The sequence below is a fragment of the Chiloscyllium punctatum genome, chromosome 23 (assembly GCF_047496795.1).
Source record: "Chiloscyllium punctatum isolate Juve2018m chromosome 23, sChiPun1.3, whole genome shotgun sequence".
Classification (NCBI taxonomy): Eukaryota; Metazoa; Chordata; class Chondrichthyes; order Orectolobiformes; family Hemiscylliidae; genus Chiloscyllium; species Chiloscyllium punctatum.
In genome coordinates, this window is record NC_092761.1 from 71,228,696 (window position 1) to 71,245,034 (window position 16,339).

General features: G+C 39.7%; 1 protein-coding gene across 7 annotated transcripts in view; it reads right to left on the minus strand.

Moving 5' to 3' along the window:
- Nucleotides 1–16,339, minus strand: part of igsf9bb (immunoglobulin superfamily, member 9Bb) — a 682,739-nt gene that overhangs the window by 71,818 nt on the left and 594,582 nt on the right. For 6 of the 7 annotated variants that reach the window (XR_011963911.1, XR_011963912.1, XM_072593171.1 and 3 more), the window contains one exon: nt 16,134–16,257. Coding sequence is in view for 5 of the 7 variants with exons in the window: in XM_072593171.1 (XP_072449272.1) it covers nt 16,134–16,257 (124 nt within the window). In the remaining 2 variants the exon portion in view is untranslated. The remainder of the gene's footprint in view (nt 1–16,133; nt 16,258–16,339) is intronic. The other variant, XM_072593172.1, reaches the window with a different exon arrangement.

A 16,339-nucleotide genomic window follows, 5' to 3' on the forward strand; every position in this document is an offset into this window, starting at 1 on the left:
TTTATTTAATTTGACTAGTAATAGAATTTCACACATGACTAAGCTAAAGGGTTATCATTATTTTGCTCGTGACATATGGATGTTTGCCAACTGAGGTGTGCTGTGTTGGCACACAATACTTGCTGTTGACAGCTTTCACATTTACTTCTTATCCCCTTTTGGGACCTATATCACATATAACACCTACATTTTAATGGTTTAAGTTGGAACTGATTGTACATTAATTTGCAGTGCGGCAGCACCAAATGTTAGATTTTTAAAGCATGCTGTTCCAAAACAATAGCCCCTCTGTCTGCCGCAGTGCTAGCTACTGATGCAGCAGCTTGGCTTGTTAATAGTGCTCTTACCTCTTGTCAGTCAGCCATAGGTTTAAACCCCACTCTAATGGAATCAAACTCATGCTATCTAAACTTTACCTCAGTGATGTTATGGTGGAAATCCTGTACTGTCGAAGAGGCTGTGTTTGGATAACATTTCACCTTGCCTACTCAGGTGAACAGAAGTGACCCTATGCAGCAAAATTGAGCATGTCTAGTGAATTGTCCTGATAATCATTTATGAAAATAAACAGATTTAGGTTGTTCTTGTGCATTTATTTACTTTTCAATGAATATATTTTTAAAAATATTTCATTGCCTATGCGACACTTTCAAATACAGTGAGGACACAGAGATGCTACATAAATACAAATTATATTATTTCATCAAGCTAAGCTTGTTTGCCAGTTATATTGCCAGTTTGAAGGAACCTGGTTTACCTTGACTTTAAGACCATATTCTCCAGAGGTTAGGAAGTGCAGCATGTTGAATGAGCTCTGCACAATGGCAGGAGGTAGCTCACATTCATACAGCACTCATGATCCAGAAGTGCTGTGTATTTTGTTCTTCTTCTTGTCTCCTCTATCTGAAGGCAGGTCCTTGGTGATTATTTGCTAACCTGGTTTAATTGCATGAAATTTATTGGGACACTTAGTAAAATAAAAGAAGGACATTGTTTTAAGGAGGGAGATGGAGAAGCAGGAGGCATGTTTTCAGAACATAAGAACATAAGAAATAGGAGCAGGAGTTTTACTTTCTGACCCATCAAGACTGTTCTGCCATTCAATAAAATCATGGCAGATATTATTGTGGACTAAGCTGCACTTATTCACCTGCTTGGCCTCAAAAATACTTCTGTTCTTCTGTTATGAGCACTTGACCAAAATTCCCAAGATCTCAAACTGGAGTGCAATTCTAGTACTCGGGCAAAATATATGAGTGTATGGCATTAAATGTAACCAGTGCGCAGGATCCTCTCAGTGACTAACAATTGTACAAAAAACCTTGGCAAAAGGTCTCTTCTGTATGTTCACTTCAGCAACATTGTTCATTTATTCTTTATAAATCTTGGGTAAAGGTTTAGTTACAAGTGCACTGAGAATAGTTTCCCTGAAGTATTTATGAAATTCTGATTACAGGAAAATGCAAATTTCTTTGCATTTTGAGCTGGAATGATTTATATTAACGGTTCCTGATAAGCAGAATGATGTTAACACTCAGGAAAGAGTGTTTAATAAGTGCAGAAGAAAAGCAAATTAAAACTATAAGGATATTAACTAGAAGTGGTGTTTCCATTTTAATACATTTTCCATTTGAAACAGTGCTTAGAAATAACTACAGTAAAATCTTTTGTATCTCCCTGAACTCCTCCATTTTTATGAGGCTGCCTTTCAAATCTGCTGTTCAAGGATTTTTTGAAATTACAGTATATTTTCAAATTCAGTGGAAAGCACTCTCACTGCAGACAAGCCCTGTCCTTTGTACTGACTGCTGTGAAAGTCATTACGTGAATAGCCTCCCAATCAGCGGCAGCTTTGGCAATTTCTATTTTAGCTAAATTAGATTGAGAAAAGATGTAGGTTTCTTCAACCTTTGAGCAAGGCCTTGGTCGATAAACTACATCATTAATACAGTGACACCCTGAACGACAAGGACTTGTTACTGATCCACAGTTAGTTATTCTGATACATGACAATTAATGCTTGAAGGTAGATATTTGATTAACTAAAATATTGCTTGCACTCCAGAAGATATTTACATGCACTTTCTTTTATTTCAAACAGGGAGTAGTTAACATTTTCGAAGTCAGACTCTACAAACCTATTTTGTGTTGCAGAAGGTACTCATTTACTGGCACTTTGTCTAATCTACAATTATGATCTGTCTGCAAGGGCTCATAATTTTCCCTTCAATTTACAGTTCTCCTGCCCTGCAAATGTTACACTTCCAGCAGCCTCTTTTAACAGTGTATTGAGCAAACCACGGGGATCTGTAAGTACAGGTTAGAAAAGCTGCTGTGTGCTAAATTGAATGATTGAGGCATGTTGGTTTTGAAGTTGGATGACTGTACTTCAGTTGAAAGAAACTGGAGTTGATTGAAGTACGTAGCATAAAAGAGAATTGGAAATATACTCGAGAAAGGAATATGCAAAGCTACGGGAAAAGAGCAGGCATGAATGGGACTAGTTGGTTCACACTTTGAAACAACTTGCATGTACATTGAATGGCCTCTTTTGTGCCAATTGATTTTATGATCCATACAAGATATAAAAGCCCTACTTACCTTTTGCATTTAGTGATTATGTGAAAAAAAAGTGCATTTATATCGCACTATTTCCACCTCATAACCAATGAAGAATATTTGCAAGTTAAGTCATTCTCATAATAGAGGTAGAACAATGGTTTAATCTTAACCTAACTCCTTCTTCCTTCAATGGAAAACCTGAGGGATTGGGTTATTAGACCATTACACCATCTGCCTGTTCGTAGACAGAGAACTTGGCAGAGGCTTATGGGTGGCTGATCTGATGTCCCCTGAAAGTAAATGAGAAAATTATCCTCTGAAAGGTATTGATGCATATATATAGGTTGTGAATGTATTTGGCATTTTCACCTTTTCAATGGAAAATGCTATTGTCAGAAAGTGGCTCCTGTCCCATGATTTTTTGGATTTTTTCCAAGGAAAATCAGGGACTGTTTTAACAGTGGTTTGCAGTGATGAGCGCACAAATGGACTCTTCAATGTTTTGTCACCTGGCCTAACACCCACTCTCTTCCTCTCTCTCAACACCATGACCCTGACCAGTCACCTCCCATTTACTGAGGCAGGTACAGTTCAAAGCATCAGCATATCATCTGAATAACAGTGGACATAGAGCTGCAAAAAGGTGCAATGAATCTTTTCCAATGTCAGAATGCAATGTGCACAGAGCTGTAGTTCAGAAAGGGGAGTGTCAATTTGTACCATAGCCAGTAGCACGATGGCATGTATTAGTTCATATTTTGGGACATGATTATTTATGTTTATCTGCATTTTGCCTTAAGTAGTATAAGAAAAAAAATATTTCGGGTGGCACTCCATGTCAGTGAAGACATCTGTGCCTGCGTTTGTTATGGTGCAACTGGAGTCAGTGTTCCTGTGGCAACATTATATTAAAGGGACACTATAAAAAGATTTTCCTCATCAGTGGTTGTGTGCCCTCAATAATCCTGCAGCTTTTCATCTGATTTCACCTTCATGCACTGTCTGTTAGCAATTAATATGTCCATAGTGCTGTGCATTTTGATAGGCACAGCTCACCTTCAGATATTGGACAGTCTGAGTATAATGCCATAAATTTAAATGTGTGTTTCAGAAGCCATTTCCTTAGAGCCCAATTCTGTCAAACCAGCCAGTTTTCATTGTATTCACTTCTCTGACCTACTTCTCTGCATATTAAACACAGCCTGGTTGAGCACAACATTGCCTTGTGCTCAAATTTCAGCTGTAATAGTAAACTGTCTAAGTAGTAAGAGCCCCAAGATATCTTATTATTCATCTACATCTGGAAGTCAATAAATCTGATGCATATAAATGAGAATTTGACCAAAGCAGGGACTGACTCTTACTTAAACCCAGCACTGAAACAGTAAAAATATCCCATATTTACTTCTACGCAAAATATGGAAGGAAAAATTAAGTTTTGATTTGGATGTGCGTTTAGGTAGATCAAGATTACCACTTTGTATAGCTGGGCAAACTTCATTGACAAGATTTTAATTCTACTTGCAGCAGGTCAGGTCACGAAAATGACACTCAGGCATTTTCTGCTGCATTCCCAGAGCATTTCACCTCAACTGCGACTTTAACTAAGTAAGTTTCAGACGGGTCAAGGCCACCTGCCACTCATGTTAGGAACTGGTAAAGGGAGGACAAGAAAATGTCCTATTCTTGCTGTCAAAGTGAAAAGCCTCACACTTGCTCATATTATACTTCACCTTGTGAGCTTTGCACAGCTTGTGTACCCACCTAGTTTTGCATTATGAACAAACACAGTTACATTACTGCTGTTAGTCTCCTTGTCCAAGTCATTAATATTGATTGGTGACCCCAGCACCGATCCTTCCAGCACTCCAGTCACAGCCTGCCTGCTTGCCATGTCTCATTTCTCCCTATTCTTTTCTTCCTGTCCATTAACCATTCCTTTGTCCATACAAATATATTGATTTAACTCATAACTTGTTAACTTGTATATTAACATTTTGTGAGCTACTTTATTAAATGTTTTCTGCACATCTCTCTATAAGTTCCTTTTTATCAACCTTACAAGTTGGATCCCCAAAAATTCTAATAAATCTATCAAACATGATTTTTCTTTCTTAAGCCCATGCCAACTCTGCCTGAGAGAACCACAGAATATAATCAGGTCCACATCAGTTGACATATATCATTCAGCTTACAAATCTACAAAGGTTAGAGGCAGGCCAGAAAAGTGGACAGACCAGCAATGACTGAATATAAAAGGAGAAACTTGAGTACGAGAGAAAGCTAGGTAGAATTATGAAAATAGACAGTGAGAGTTTCAACCAGTAATTAAAATGACAAGAGTAACTAAAGTGAGTGTCAGTCTTTTCAAGAGTGAACCTAGAGAAATAATAATGAAAACAGGGAAATGAGCAAAACAGTTGAATACTTAATTAGGATCTGTTTTCACTGTAGAAATGCTGTGGATCCTCAGGGGTGGTGGTGGGGGGGTGGGGGGGGGGGGGGGGGGATCTTGATAATATGGATAGCTTGTATTCCAAGCTGTTGAAGAAGCCAGGCAGGAAGTAATAACTAGAAACTAAAACAGAAATTGCTGGAAAAGTTCAGCAGGTCTGGCAGCTCTGTGAAGAGAAATCCGACTTCATGTTTTGAGTCTAGTGACCCTTCCTCAGAACTGATGGTAGCGAGGAAAGTGTCAGTTTTCATGCAGAAGATAGGGTAGGGAATAAACAATAAGTAGGGATGGAGCCCAAAAAGAGAGAATAACAATTGGACAGACAAAGGAGTGGATAACGACCTGGGTGGGAGGGTAAATAGCTGTTAATGGGGACTGTTAGTGGCTAACAATGGGAAATAATAACTGTTTTGATCATCACTACATACAGGTGTGGGATAAAAGGATTGGGGATTGTTAAATGTTGTATCATTGTTCAAAAGAGTTAGGCAAATTAGTTACAATCTCGTCAATTTGATGTCAGTGGTAGGGAAATAGAATCAATTCTGAGAGACATGATAAACTGTCACTTGGGAAGTTGGGGACCAATCGGGGAATATTACATATCATTAACTTGATGGAATTTTTGAGGCAGTAAAAGAAGCGAAGATAAGGGTAATACAGTTGATGTTGTCGACATGGATTTTACTAAGGCATTTGACAAGGTCTCACATGGCAGACTGGTCAGAAAAGTAAAAGTCCATGAGGTACTTATAGTGAATTGGAACCAAAATTGGTTCAGTGACAAGAAACAAAGGATAATGGTTGATGTCTGTTTCTGCATCTGGAAAACATCTTCTAGTGGTATTCTATGGGACTCATTGTTGGGTCCTTTGCTGTGTATTGCATGCATTAATGATTTGAATTTATGTATGGGAGGTATTGTTGGGAAATTTGCAGACGACACAAATGCTGGCCATATAGTTGACAATGAAGAGGATACCTGTCAACTCCTGACACCAATATTTTGGTTCAGTGGAAGGAAAAGTAGCAAATAGAATTCACTTCAGATGTGAGATGATGCATTTGGGGACAGTGAAAAAGTGAAGGAATACACAATAAACAGGAGGATAATGAATATGAGTGGAAGTGAGAATCCCTGGGGTGCATGTCTACAGGCCCTTGGAAATGGCAGTACAGGTCGATGAAGTGGTAGAGAAAGCACATGTATGATGATGCTGCTCCTTTAACAAGGTTATGTTTTCCTTGGGTTTTTAAAAGAAGGATTGTAAAAGGCAGAATTTCCAATTTGGCCGCAATAAGGGATTTTGCTAATGGCTAACAGATACTGCCCAAGGCAACAATCAGGGAAAAGGTTTCTAGGATTTTTTAAAATCCTCTGTACAATGAAAGTGTAGTGGCCAATCCTCCCAGTTCTGGAGATTTTTTCTGGTTTGGTTTGGACTTTAGCAATTGGGGTGGTACAGTGGCTCAGTGGTTAGCACTGCTGCCTCACAGCACCAGGGTCCCAGGTTCAATTCTAGCCTCGGGTGACTGTCTGTGTGGAGTTTGCACATTCTCCCTGTGTTTGCGTGGGTTTCCTCTGGGTGCTCTGGTTTCCTCCTACATTCCAAAGATGTGCAGATCAGGTGAATTGACCATGCTAAATTACCCCCATAGTGTTAGGTGCATTAGTCAGGAAATGGACTGGGTGGATTACTCTTCGGAGGGTCGGTGTGGACAGGTTGCACCGAAGGGCCTGTTTCCAATCTAATCTAATCATCTGTTTGAAGCTGCTGGGCAAATAAGATTCCCTGATTCAACAAATGTTTATGGCTGACTCTCTCTCTCTCTCCCTAAAATCTCAGTTGTAAGAACTTGTGTTTTCATTTATCTTTTTTGTCAAGGGATGTGTTGCTGGGGATGTTGCAGGAAATTGGAACAGTTTCTTTGTTCAGTTATGGGGATATCATGTCTGTTGGGTTTTCAAATAGGTCTTATTCTTAAATTCTGCTTTCTTTTGTTTGGGTTTCATTTGGTGTTGTGTGAATAAATTCTGTTTCACTTGAAGTCAAGTGGTTTGACCAGCTGCATCACTCCTGGAATATTCACTTTACATCTGCCTAAAACAACTAGAAACATTAGGATCTGGGCTACTTTCTTGAAATGTATTGAGGGGATCTGGCCTGGTCTATCACACATGAAAAGCTTTTCTTTATTGGATGAAATATAGAAAACAAAAGTAGGGATATAATGCTGTATAAAACACTGGTTAGGCCACAGATGAAGTTTTTTGTGTAATCTGGTCATCATATTCTAGGAAGTTCACAATGCTCTGGAGTGAGTGCAGAGAAGTTTTACAAGAGTATCAACAAAAAAAAAAGAACTTGCTGAGATATTTGTATTAACGATAGTCACAGGTGAGGTGCTGGAAGGCTGGAGGTTGGCTAATGTGGTGCCGCTGTTTAAGAAGGGTGGTAAGGACAAGCCAGGGAACTATAGACCGGTGAGCCTGACGCCAGTGGTAGGCACGTTGTTGGAGGAAATCCTGAGGGACAGGATATACATGTATTTGAAAAAGCAAGGACTGATTAGGGATAGTCAACATGGCTTTGTGCATGGGAAATCAAAGAGGATTGATGAGGGCAGAGCAGTGGATGTGATCTATATGGACTTCAGTAAGGCGCTCGACAAGGTTCTCCATGGGAGACTGGTTAGCAAGGTTAGATCTCAGGGAATACAGGGAGAACTAGCCATTTGGATACAGAACTGGCTCAAAGGTAGAAAACAGGGTGGTGGTGGAGGGTTGCTTTTCAGACTGGAGGTCTGTGACCAATGGAGTGCCACAAGGATCGGTGCTGGGTCCACTATTTTTCATCATTTATATAAATGATTTGGATGTGTGCATAAGAGGTACAGTTAGTAATTGTGCAGATGACACCAAAATTGGAGGTGTAGTAGACAGTGAAGAAGGTTACCTCAGATTACAATGGGATCTTGATCAGATGGGCCAATGGACTGAGAAGTAGCAGATAGGATTTAATTTAGATAAATGCAAGGTGCTGCATTTTGGGAAAGCAAATCTTAGTTGGACTTATACACTTAATGGTAAGGCCCTACTGAGTGTTGTTGAACAAAGAGACTTGGAATGCAGGTTCATAGCTCCTTGAAATTGGAGTCACGGGTAGATAAGATAGTGAAGAAGGCATTTGGTATACTTTCCTTTATTGGTCAGAGTATTGAATGCAGGAGTTGGGAGGTCATGTTGCGGCTGTACAGGACATTGGTTAGGCCACATTTGGAATATTGCGTGCGATTCTGCTCTCCTTCCTATTGGAAAGATGCTGTGAAACTTAAAAGGGTTCAGAAAAAATTTACAAGGATGTTGCCAGGGTTGGAGGATTTGAGCTATAGGGTGAGGTTGAATAGACTGGGGCTGTTTTCCCTGGAGTGTTGGAGGCTGAGGGGTGACCATATAGAGGTTTATAAAATCATGAGAGGCATAGATAGGATAAATAGACAGAGTCTCTTCCCTGGGGTGGGAGAGTCCAGAACTAGAGGGCATAGGTTTAGGGTGAGAGGAGTAAGATATAAAAGGGACCTAAGGGGTAACCTTTTCAAGCAGAGGGTGGTACATGTACGGAATGAGTTGCCAGAGGAAGTGGTGGAGACTAGTACAATTGCAACATTTAAAAGGTATCTGGATGGGTGTATGAATAGGACGGGTTTGGAGGATATGGGCCGGGTGCTGGCAGGTGGGACAAGATTGGGTTGGAATATCCGGTCAGCATGGATGGGTTGGACTGAAGGGTCTGTTTCCCTGCTGAACATCTCTATGACTCGATGACTTTATAACTGTGGATGTTGGAAATCTGAAACCAAAACAGAAACATGGACTCTGCTTTCTCTCCACAAATGCTATCAGACCTGTTCAGCAATTTCTGTTTTTGTTTTTCAAGAATATTGCCTGGGCTTGTAAACTGTAGTTATGAGAAAATGTTTGATAGACTCGAGGTGTTTCTCCTCAGAGGACTTCTGAAATACTTGAAAAGCTTGGACACTTACCCATGTTCTTGGCCATGCTGAAGCAATTTCATGAAAATCAATGTGAACCAGTCAAACACAACAGCAAACCTTGAATCCTTTTAGAATCTCCAATGGCATGAAGCAGGGATATGTATTGGTCCTGACTTTATTCACCATAATTTTTAGCCTGATGCAACAGCAGGCTATTGACGATCTTAAGGTGGGAGTTTACAAACGCTTCTGATTGATGGGGGTCCTTTCAACCTCAGGTTCATACAAAGCTACAAAAAAACCTCATGGACCAATGTCAGTGAGAAATGAAGACCATGGATTCTGATTCCTGGAGATGTTACACTGGGAGTACTACAGACATCTTTGAGACTGAGCATAGAATCAGCATAAATTCAAAATGGAACAAGAACAATAGATCCAAATGTCCCCAGCAGTGAGTGCGGTTTCGCTTGCGCTGGCTGTGAGAGAATCTGCTGGTCATGGATAGGCCTGTCCCACCAGCAACTGATGAATAAAATATTCCTAAAATCTCATTCCACAAAGAAATACTAAGAGAGAGAGAGTTTTCCTTAGTACAGAGGAGACTGAGCAGTGACTTATTTGGGATGTATAAAATTACATGGGGGCTAGATAGAGTGGACAAGAAAGACCTGTTCTCTCCAGCTGTTAGGTCAATTATTAGAGAGCACAGATTTAAGGTGATTGGTAGAAGGATTACAGGAATCAAGAGGAAAATCGTTTTCACCTGGATGGTGATGGGTGTTTCAACTTCACTGCCTGGTTTAGTGGTGGAGGCAGAAATCCCAATTCATTTCAAAGGTATCTGGATCTGAACCTGAAGCTCTGTAGCTGCAAGCCTGCAGATCAATGCAGATAAGTTCAGTTGAATGGCTTCTTCCTGTGTCATAAATTTGCTACGATGCCTTGGATAAAGGGAGGATGTTTCCCTTTGTTGGGCACATGGTTTAAAAATGACTTTTCCCTTTAATGACAGAAAAGATGAGAACATTTTTCACTGAGAGGATCTTAAATCTCTGGAACTCTCTTCTTCAGAGAACAGTGGAAACTGGATCTTTGAACTTATCCATGGCTGAGTTTGATAGATTTTCAATAGACAAAGGAGACCAAGATTGTGAGGAACAGATTAGATAGTGGCGATCAGATAATAATCTGATCAGCTGTTATTGTATTGAATGATGGAGAAGGCTCAAATGGCCTATTTCCATTCTTAAGTCTTATGTTCCTAATTATGGGCACATAAACATAGTTCATCATCTCTTTCTAGTAGAAGATTGCGCATTGATATGATCAAGGAGTTTGCAATGCTAAAGGTATTTGAATGGGTAGCTGAAGAGAATCCATTTCTTCTTGTGGGGTTTCAAGAATGAGGGGGTCACAGGTTTTAAAGATAAGCCAGATCATTAGACAGTATATCAGGAAGTTTTTTCACATAAATAGATGTAGAAATCTGCCATCCATTCCCCTAAGAGCTGTGAACACTGGGAATAATAAAACGTTCAAGTCGTCGCTCGATAAATTTTTGTTAGTAAGGAAATCAGGAGGCTAAATTAGTACGTAGAATTAATAAGTAAATGGAGTTGAGACAAAGATTAGCACAGCAGGTATGAGGTGCTGACTGGTCTCCTATTTTGATGTTCCTCCATTGATTTTAATGCTAGTAGCAGCATTTGATAGTAAATCTTTTCCCGAGTCCCTTAATCCAGTGTAAATCATTCTCTATTCAGTTTAATTTATTACTTATTTTTGGTTTCCTTTATAGATTGCCCGATGGTTAATAAACTCCACTTAAAGAAAAGATGATTGCACCGTAAGATGAAAGTAACAACTAACACACCCCTTTACCCTGACCTTCTTGTTGTTACTCAAAGTGAGACAGTTTCACAAAACACTTAGTATTCTGGAGCTTTCTGCAATTTGATCCAGAATATAATCTTCTGCTGACTCACGAGTGAAAACTTACCACTGTTATCATCTGACTACGTGGGTACTCCATCATGACAGGACCAACATATGTTACGACACTGATTTGTGTAGGTTTGACTGGCACTATTTTTCAAATGCAATCTATAAACAGTATCTGTGTTGGCACACAGGGACATCATCAACTTCAGGCTGTCATGCCTCATTACAGTTGGGGTGAAATTCTGACACATCTCAAGGCTCAAGAATTTTACCTGTGCTAAAATGTCTTCTCTCCTAGTGTGACCCAGTTATCTCTATGAATCAATCTGCTTTTGTACTCAAACACTTGGCCTCTGTTTTAAAAGGTGACCATCCCTATGTAGTAAGTTAAATGCCTCCCCTTAAGTTTTGTTTATGATTTGATCATATGGTCATAGAGTCATAGAAATGTACAGCACGGAAACAGACCCATCGGTCCAACTCGGCCATGACGACTAGTCCTTGACTTTCCAAATACTTGTAAATCCTGTCCCTCAGGATTCTCTCCAACAACTTGCCCACCACTAACGTCATACTCACTAGTCTAAAGTTCCCTGGCTTGTCCTTACCACTTTCTTAAATATGGCACCACGTTTGCCAATCTCCAGTCTTCCGGCACCTCACCTGTGACTATTGATGACACAAATATCTCAGCACGGGGCCCAGCAATCACTCCCCTAGCTTCCCACAGAGTTCTAGGGTACACCTGACCAGGTCCTGGGGATTTATCCACTCTTATGCATTTCAAGACATCCAGCACTTCCTCCTCTGTAATATGAACAAATTTCAAGATGTCGCCACCTATTTCTCTTCCTTGTATATCTTCCATGTCCTTCTCCACAGTAAATACTGATGCAAAATACTAGTTTAGTATCTCCCCCATCTCTTGCGGCACTACACAAAGGCTGCCTTGCTGATCTTAAAGGGGCCTTATTCTCTCCCTAGTTACCCTTTTGTCCTTATTGTATTTGTAAAAACCTATTGGCTTCTCCTTAACCCTATTTGCCAAAGGTATCTCAAGTCCCCTTTTTGCCTTCCTGATTTCGCTCTTAAGTACACTCCTACTGCCTTTATACTCTTCTACGGATTCACTCGATCTGTCCTGTCTATACCTGACATATGCTTCTTTCTTGTTCTTAACCAAACCCTCAATTTCTCCAGTCATCCAGCATTCCTTACGTCTACCAGCCTTTCCTTTCACCCTAACAGGAATATACTGACTCTGGATTCTCATTATCTCATTTCTGAAGGTTTCCCATCACCAAGCATGGTTTAAATTTTAAACACTTTCCTGAAAAGTGCAACTGATGCTCGATCAATTTAAAGGATATGGAGAAAAGCCAGGCATGTGGAGTTACTTTGTAGATCAGTCGTGATCTCACTGAAAGCCCAGAACAGGCTCACGTGGTAAAATGGTTGATTCCATGTCTCACTTTCAAATGCTGATTGACATTTTAATTCTATTTTGATTAGATTACTTACAGTGTGGAAACAGGCCCTTTGGCCCAACAAGTCCACACTAACCTGCCAAAGCACAACCCACCCATACATTTACCCCTTAACCTAATACTACGGCAATTTTAGCATGGCCAATTTTCCTGACCTGCACATCTTTGGACTGTGGGAGGAAACCAGAGCACACCCACACAGACACAGGGAGAATGTGCAAACTCCACACAGTCAGTCACCTAAGGCAAGAATTGAACCCAGGTCTCCAGCGCTGTGAGGTAGCAGTGCTAACCACTGTGCTACCGTGCCGCCCAAATTATTAGTCTTGTTTCTGTAATCCCTAATTCCCTTGTCAACAGGAATCCACTGATTAAGGAAGAATTTGTCATGATTTCAACCAGCATCTTCCAACGATTGCAAGTTAAACCCAATTCCAGAGTTCTCAAGTCACTTAGGTGTGTTTCCACTAACATAGTTGATGGCCCTGATGTGCTGTCTAGTGAATTAGGTTTAATTGTTTTCAACTCCAGCTCAAAGTGCAAACCAACATAATGATCCAAATTGACAGATATTTGGGTAATTTCAACACATCATCAAATTGCATAATCCTTTGCCACAGAGCTGACTCTGACTGAAGGAAACATAAAATCTAGAATATATAGCCAACTCTTTATTAATAGGAGATATGTCTATTCTGAACAACAAAGAGTTTCTATTCTTCTGTTCATTCATAGAATGTGGACATTGCTGGTCAGGCTAACATTTATTGCCCATCCTAACTGGCCAGCGGGCAGTAAAAATGCAATCACATCGCTGTGGGTCTGGAGTCACATGTAGACCAGATCAGGGAAGGATGATGGATTTTCTTCCCTTAAGTGGATTAGTGAATCAGATTGGTCTTTCTGACAATCAACAACAGTTTCCTGGTCATTTGACTGTTAATTTCAGATTTTCTTACATTGAATTCAAATTCCACCAATGGCCATAGCAAGACTTGAACTCAGGTAACCAGAACATTATTAGGTTACTGGAGTCCAGCAATAATACCACAAAGCCATTGCCTCCTCTAAGTGTCCTGTTGCCGGTTAACAGGTTAGCATTTCAACTATTAAACATCAAACGGGTTATTCACGGAAAAAAAATTACAATGCCTTTCTTGTGAAGTGTATATAGAATCAGAGCATACTATAGTATTGAATGAAGGACTTCAGCCCACCATTTCTGTGCTAGTTCTTGGAACTAGTTTTCCAATTAATTTCATTTTCCCTGCTTTTTCCCTGTAATCTTGCAAATGTATCCACTTCAAGCATTTACCCAATTCCCTTTTTAAGTTACTGTTAAATTGGTTTTCACCAACATTGTAGTCAGCACATCCCAAATCATTATCATTTGCTGCCCATGCAATACAATGTTGAAAGTAACCAAATCCTCTTCAATTTAAACATTATAGCTGATAGGAGATGTTCACCCCAAAGATCTGGGTTAGATTGGAAGACTATGCCCTTGTTGTAATTGGGATATGCTCCCACCAGACCCCACCATCCCCCTAAAAAGTCCTGGCCAGCTAAAGGAAGTTGCATTTTCAACATGCCTTCAGTGTAAAAAGTTGTACAGCACTCAGAAAATAGGTAAAAGGAAAAAGACAGGGTTAAAATGGCGGTCAAGTGAACTTTACATAAATCTTGATCATTAATATGTTAAAGTGATCAGTGTGATATCCAATGATTATTATCCTAAGAAATCTCAAGCTTACACTGAAGTAACTGTTTTGTGGCAATGTTAAACATAGCAATTTAAGGTATGCATAGCCACGTGCTTTATGTTAAGCAGAACAGGATAATTATGAAACAGAAATGTTAGCCACCACTGACCTCAAGTCTGGCAAGATGCATGATGAATGGAGTGCAGAATTATCCTTACATTATCTGAACAATGGTCCCATTACTTCACTTGAACTTTCTCCATGGAATTAACCCACTTTCTTTATTACTCATGTTGCAAATTTACAAACTATTAGATTCACATTAGTAGCTGAAACTATAGGCAGTGGGTGTGCTGTACATGTAATAACCAAAAGAAGAAGAAAAGTACCACTTCATTGGCAGTGCTGAGTCTAAAAAGTTAATTGTATTTGCAAAATTAGTTGATGAGCATTAAAAATTGACAGATATGAAAAGACTACCAAGCTGCCCCAAAATATTGATAATTTAGTTTAGGAAAATGTTTGATCCTGAAAGTTCTTTCTTAAAGGAGATGGTGAATACTTTCTACTCTATGGTCATTATTTAATATGTTTTAATACTTTGAACAATATATAGATGTTGATATCCACCAGTAGTGGCCAACAAAATGACCTCCTCAGTACTCCTTGCAGATTCTTTGACATTGTTACTGTATATGTGTGAAACACAGTGCTAATTTAAAACAGGACAAAGTTAAAATCAGCAGTTCATACCTCAAATTTTAACCCAATCTCCCATTTTTCCACAGATGCTGCCTAACCTGCTCAGTATTTCCAGTATTTTCCGTTGCTTAAAATCTGGATGCTTCAACTGATTGTATTCTGATATCTTTAAGCTTCTCTATTGGTGGTCTGCTGACATTCACAGCCCTTTGTTGCTGAGCACAACATATCTTGTTATCAAAGCTCTTTTACAAAGACAAAGACAGAATAGAAAGTGCTGTCTTCAGTATGAGGTGAATAGTTTGTTTCTCATTCTAACTGGGACCATACAAAGCAAAAACCGGATTCCCATCTTTTGTTAAATATCAAACATTTTTGGATCTCATGGAACATTTAGAATTCATGTTACCCAGACATTTAGCAAGCTTTTATTTCGAACAGACTGCAATATGCTCTATCTGGGTTGAGTATACACCATGTCAGGCTACATAAATGTAATTTACCCTGGTCAGCATGGATGTTTTTTAAAACAAAGATCCTATGTCAGTTGTTTTCTTGTATGGGAACTAACAAGTCAGGAATTTAGGTGGAGGGAATATTTTCTTTTGCACTTACATTCAATAGCACTGTGGACAAATGATTATGATACAGCTATGGAGTGACATGAGTAATGTGAGCTTCAGCTCAGACAATCTCTACTCATGACTGGCATCTTCTTTATGTTGCTCATACATCAGTCCACTGACTCATGGTACATTGCAAGATATTATTGTTAGAAAAAAACTTGCAACAATGGAGTGGCCCTATGTTTGTCACAGGGCGTCTAGATCTTTTGTAATGGCATATCAAGGATCAATTGTGCATGAAACAGGCGGTAATAATAATTAAGTGGCAATGCACTGTCCTTTTATCTCCAAGATCAAGGTTTGAATCTAGCCTATGCAATGGGGATACAAGCTGTTGACTGTTCTCAAGTCACAATGAGTGTGTATAGTTTCATTGTAACAAGTTTTAAAAAGCTCTACTCTACCATGAGCATAGCAGGACAGCTCAACCAGAAAGGAATGATAAAGAACAAATGAAATGTCAAGACAGTTAGTCAGCCCAAAAAACTATTGAGCCAGCACAGCCTGGTTGCTCTAAAGCAACAGCCTGCAGCCAAACAACTGCCAAGCGATAACAGCAGAGCAAATCATTATAGGAAGCCTAATGCATACAAAACATTCATTTAAGCAAAGAATTGAGAAGGAACGAGCGGAAGCAAAGCATGCTAGGATGACTCACACAGGGCCATACCAGACTGTGAATGTCTGCTCATATCCACCATCATAACCTGGGTCCCAGGAGGCATTAGCAGAGGTCATCGTGGCTGTGACTCTAACATTGGTTGGAGCATGTGGACTTGTGCCTGCAAAAAGGAGGAAAAAAAATGACAGCTTAGTTGTTACATAGTTATAGAATCTTGTCTGCAAAATCCATCGGCGTATCGT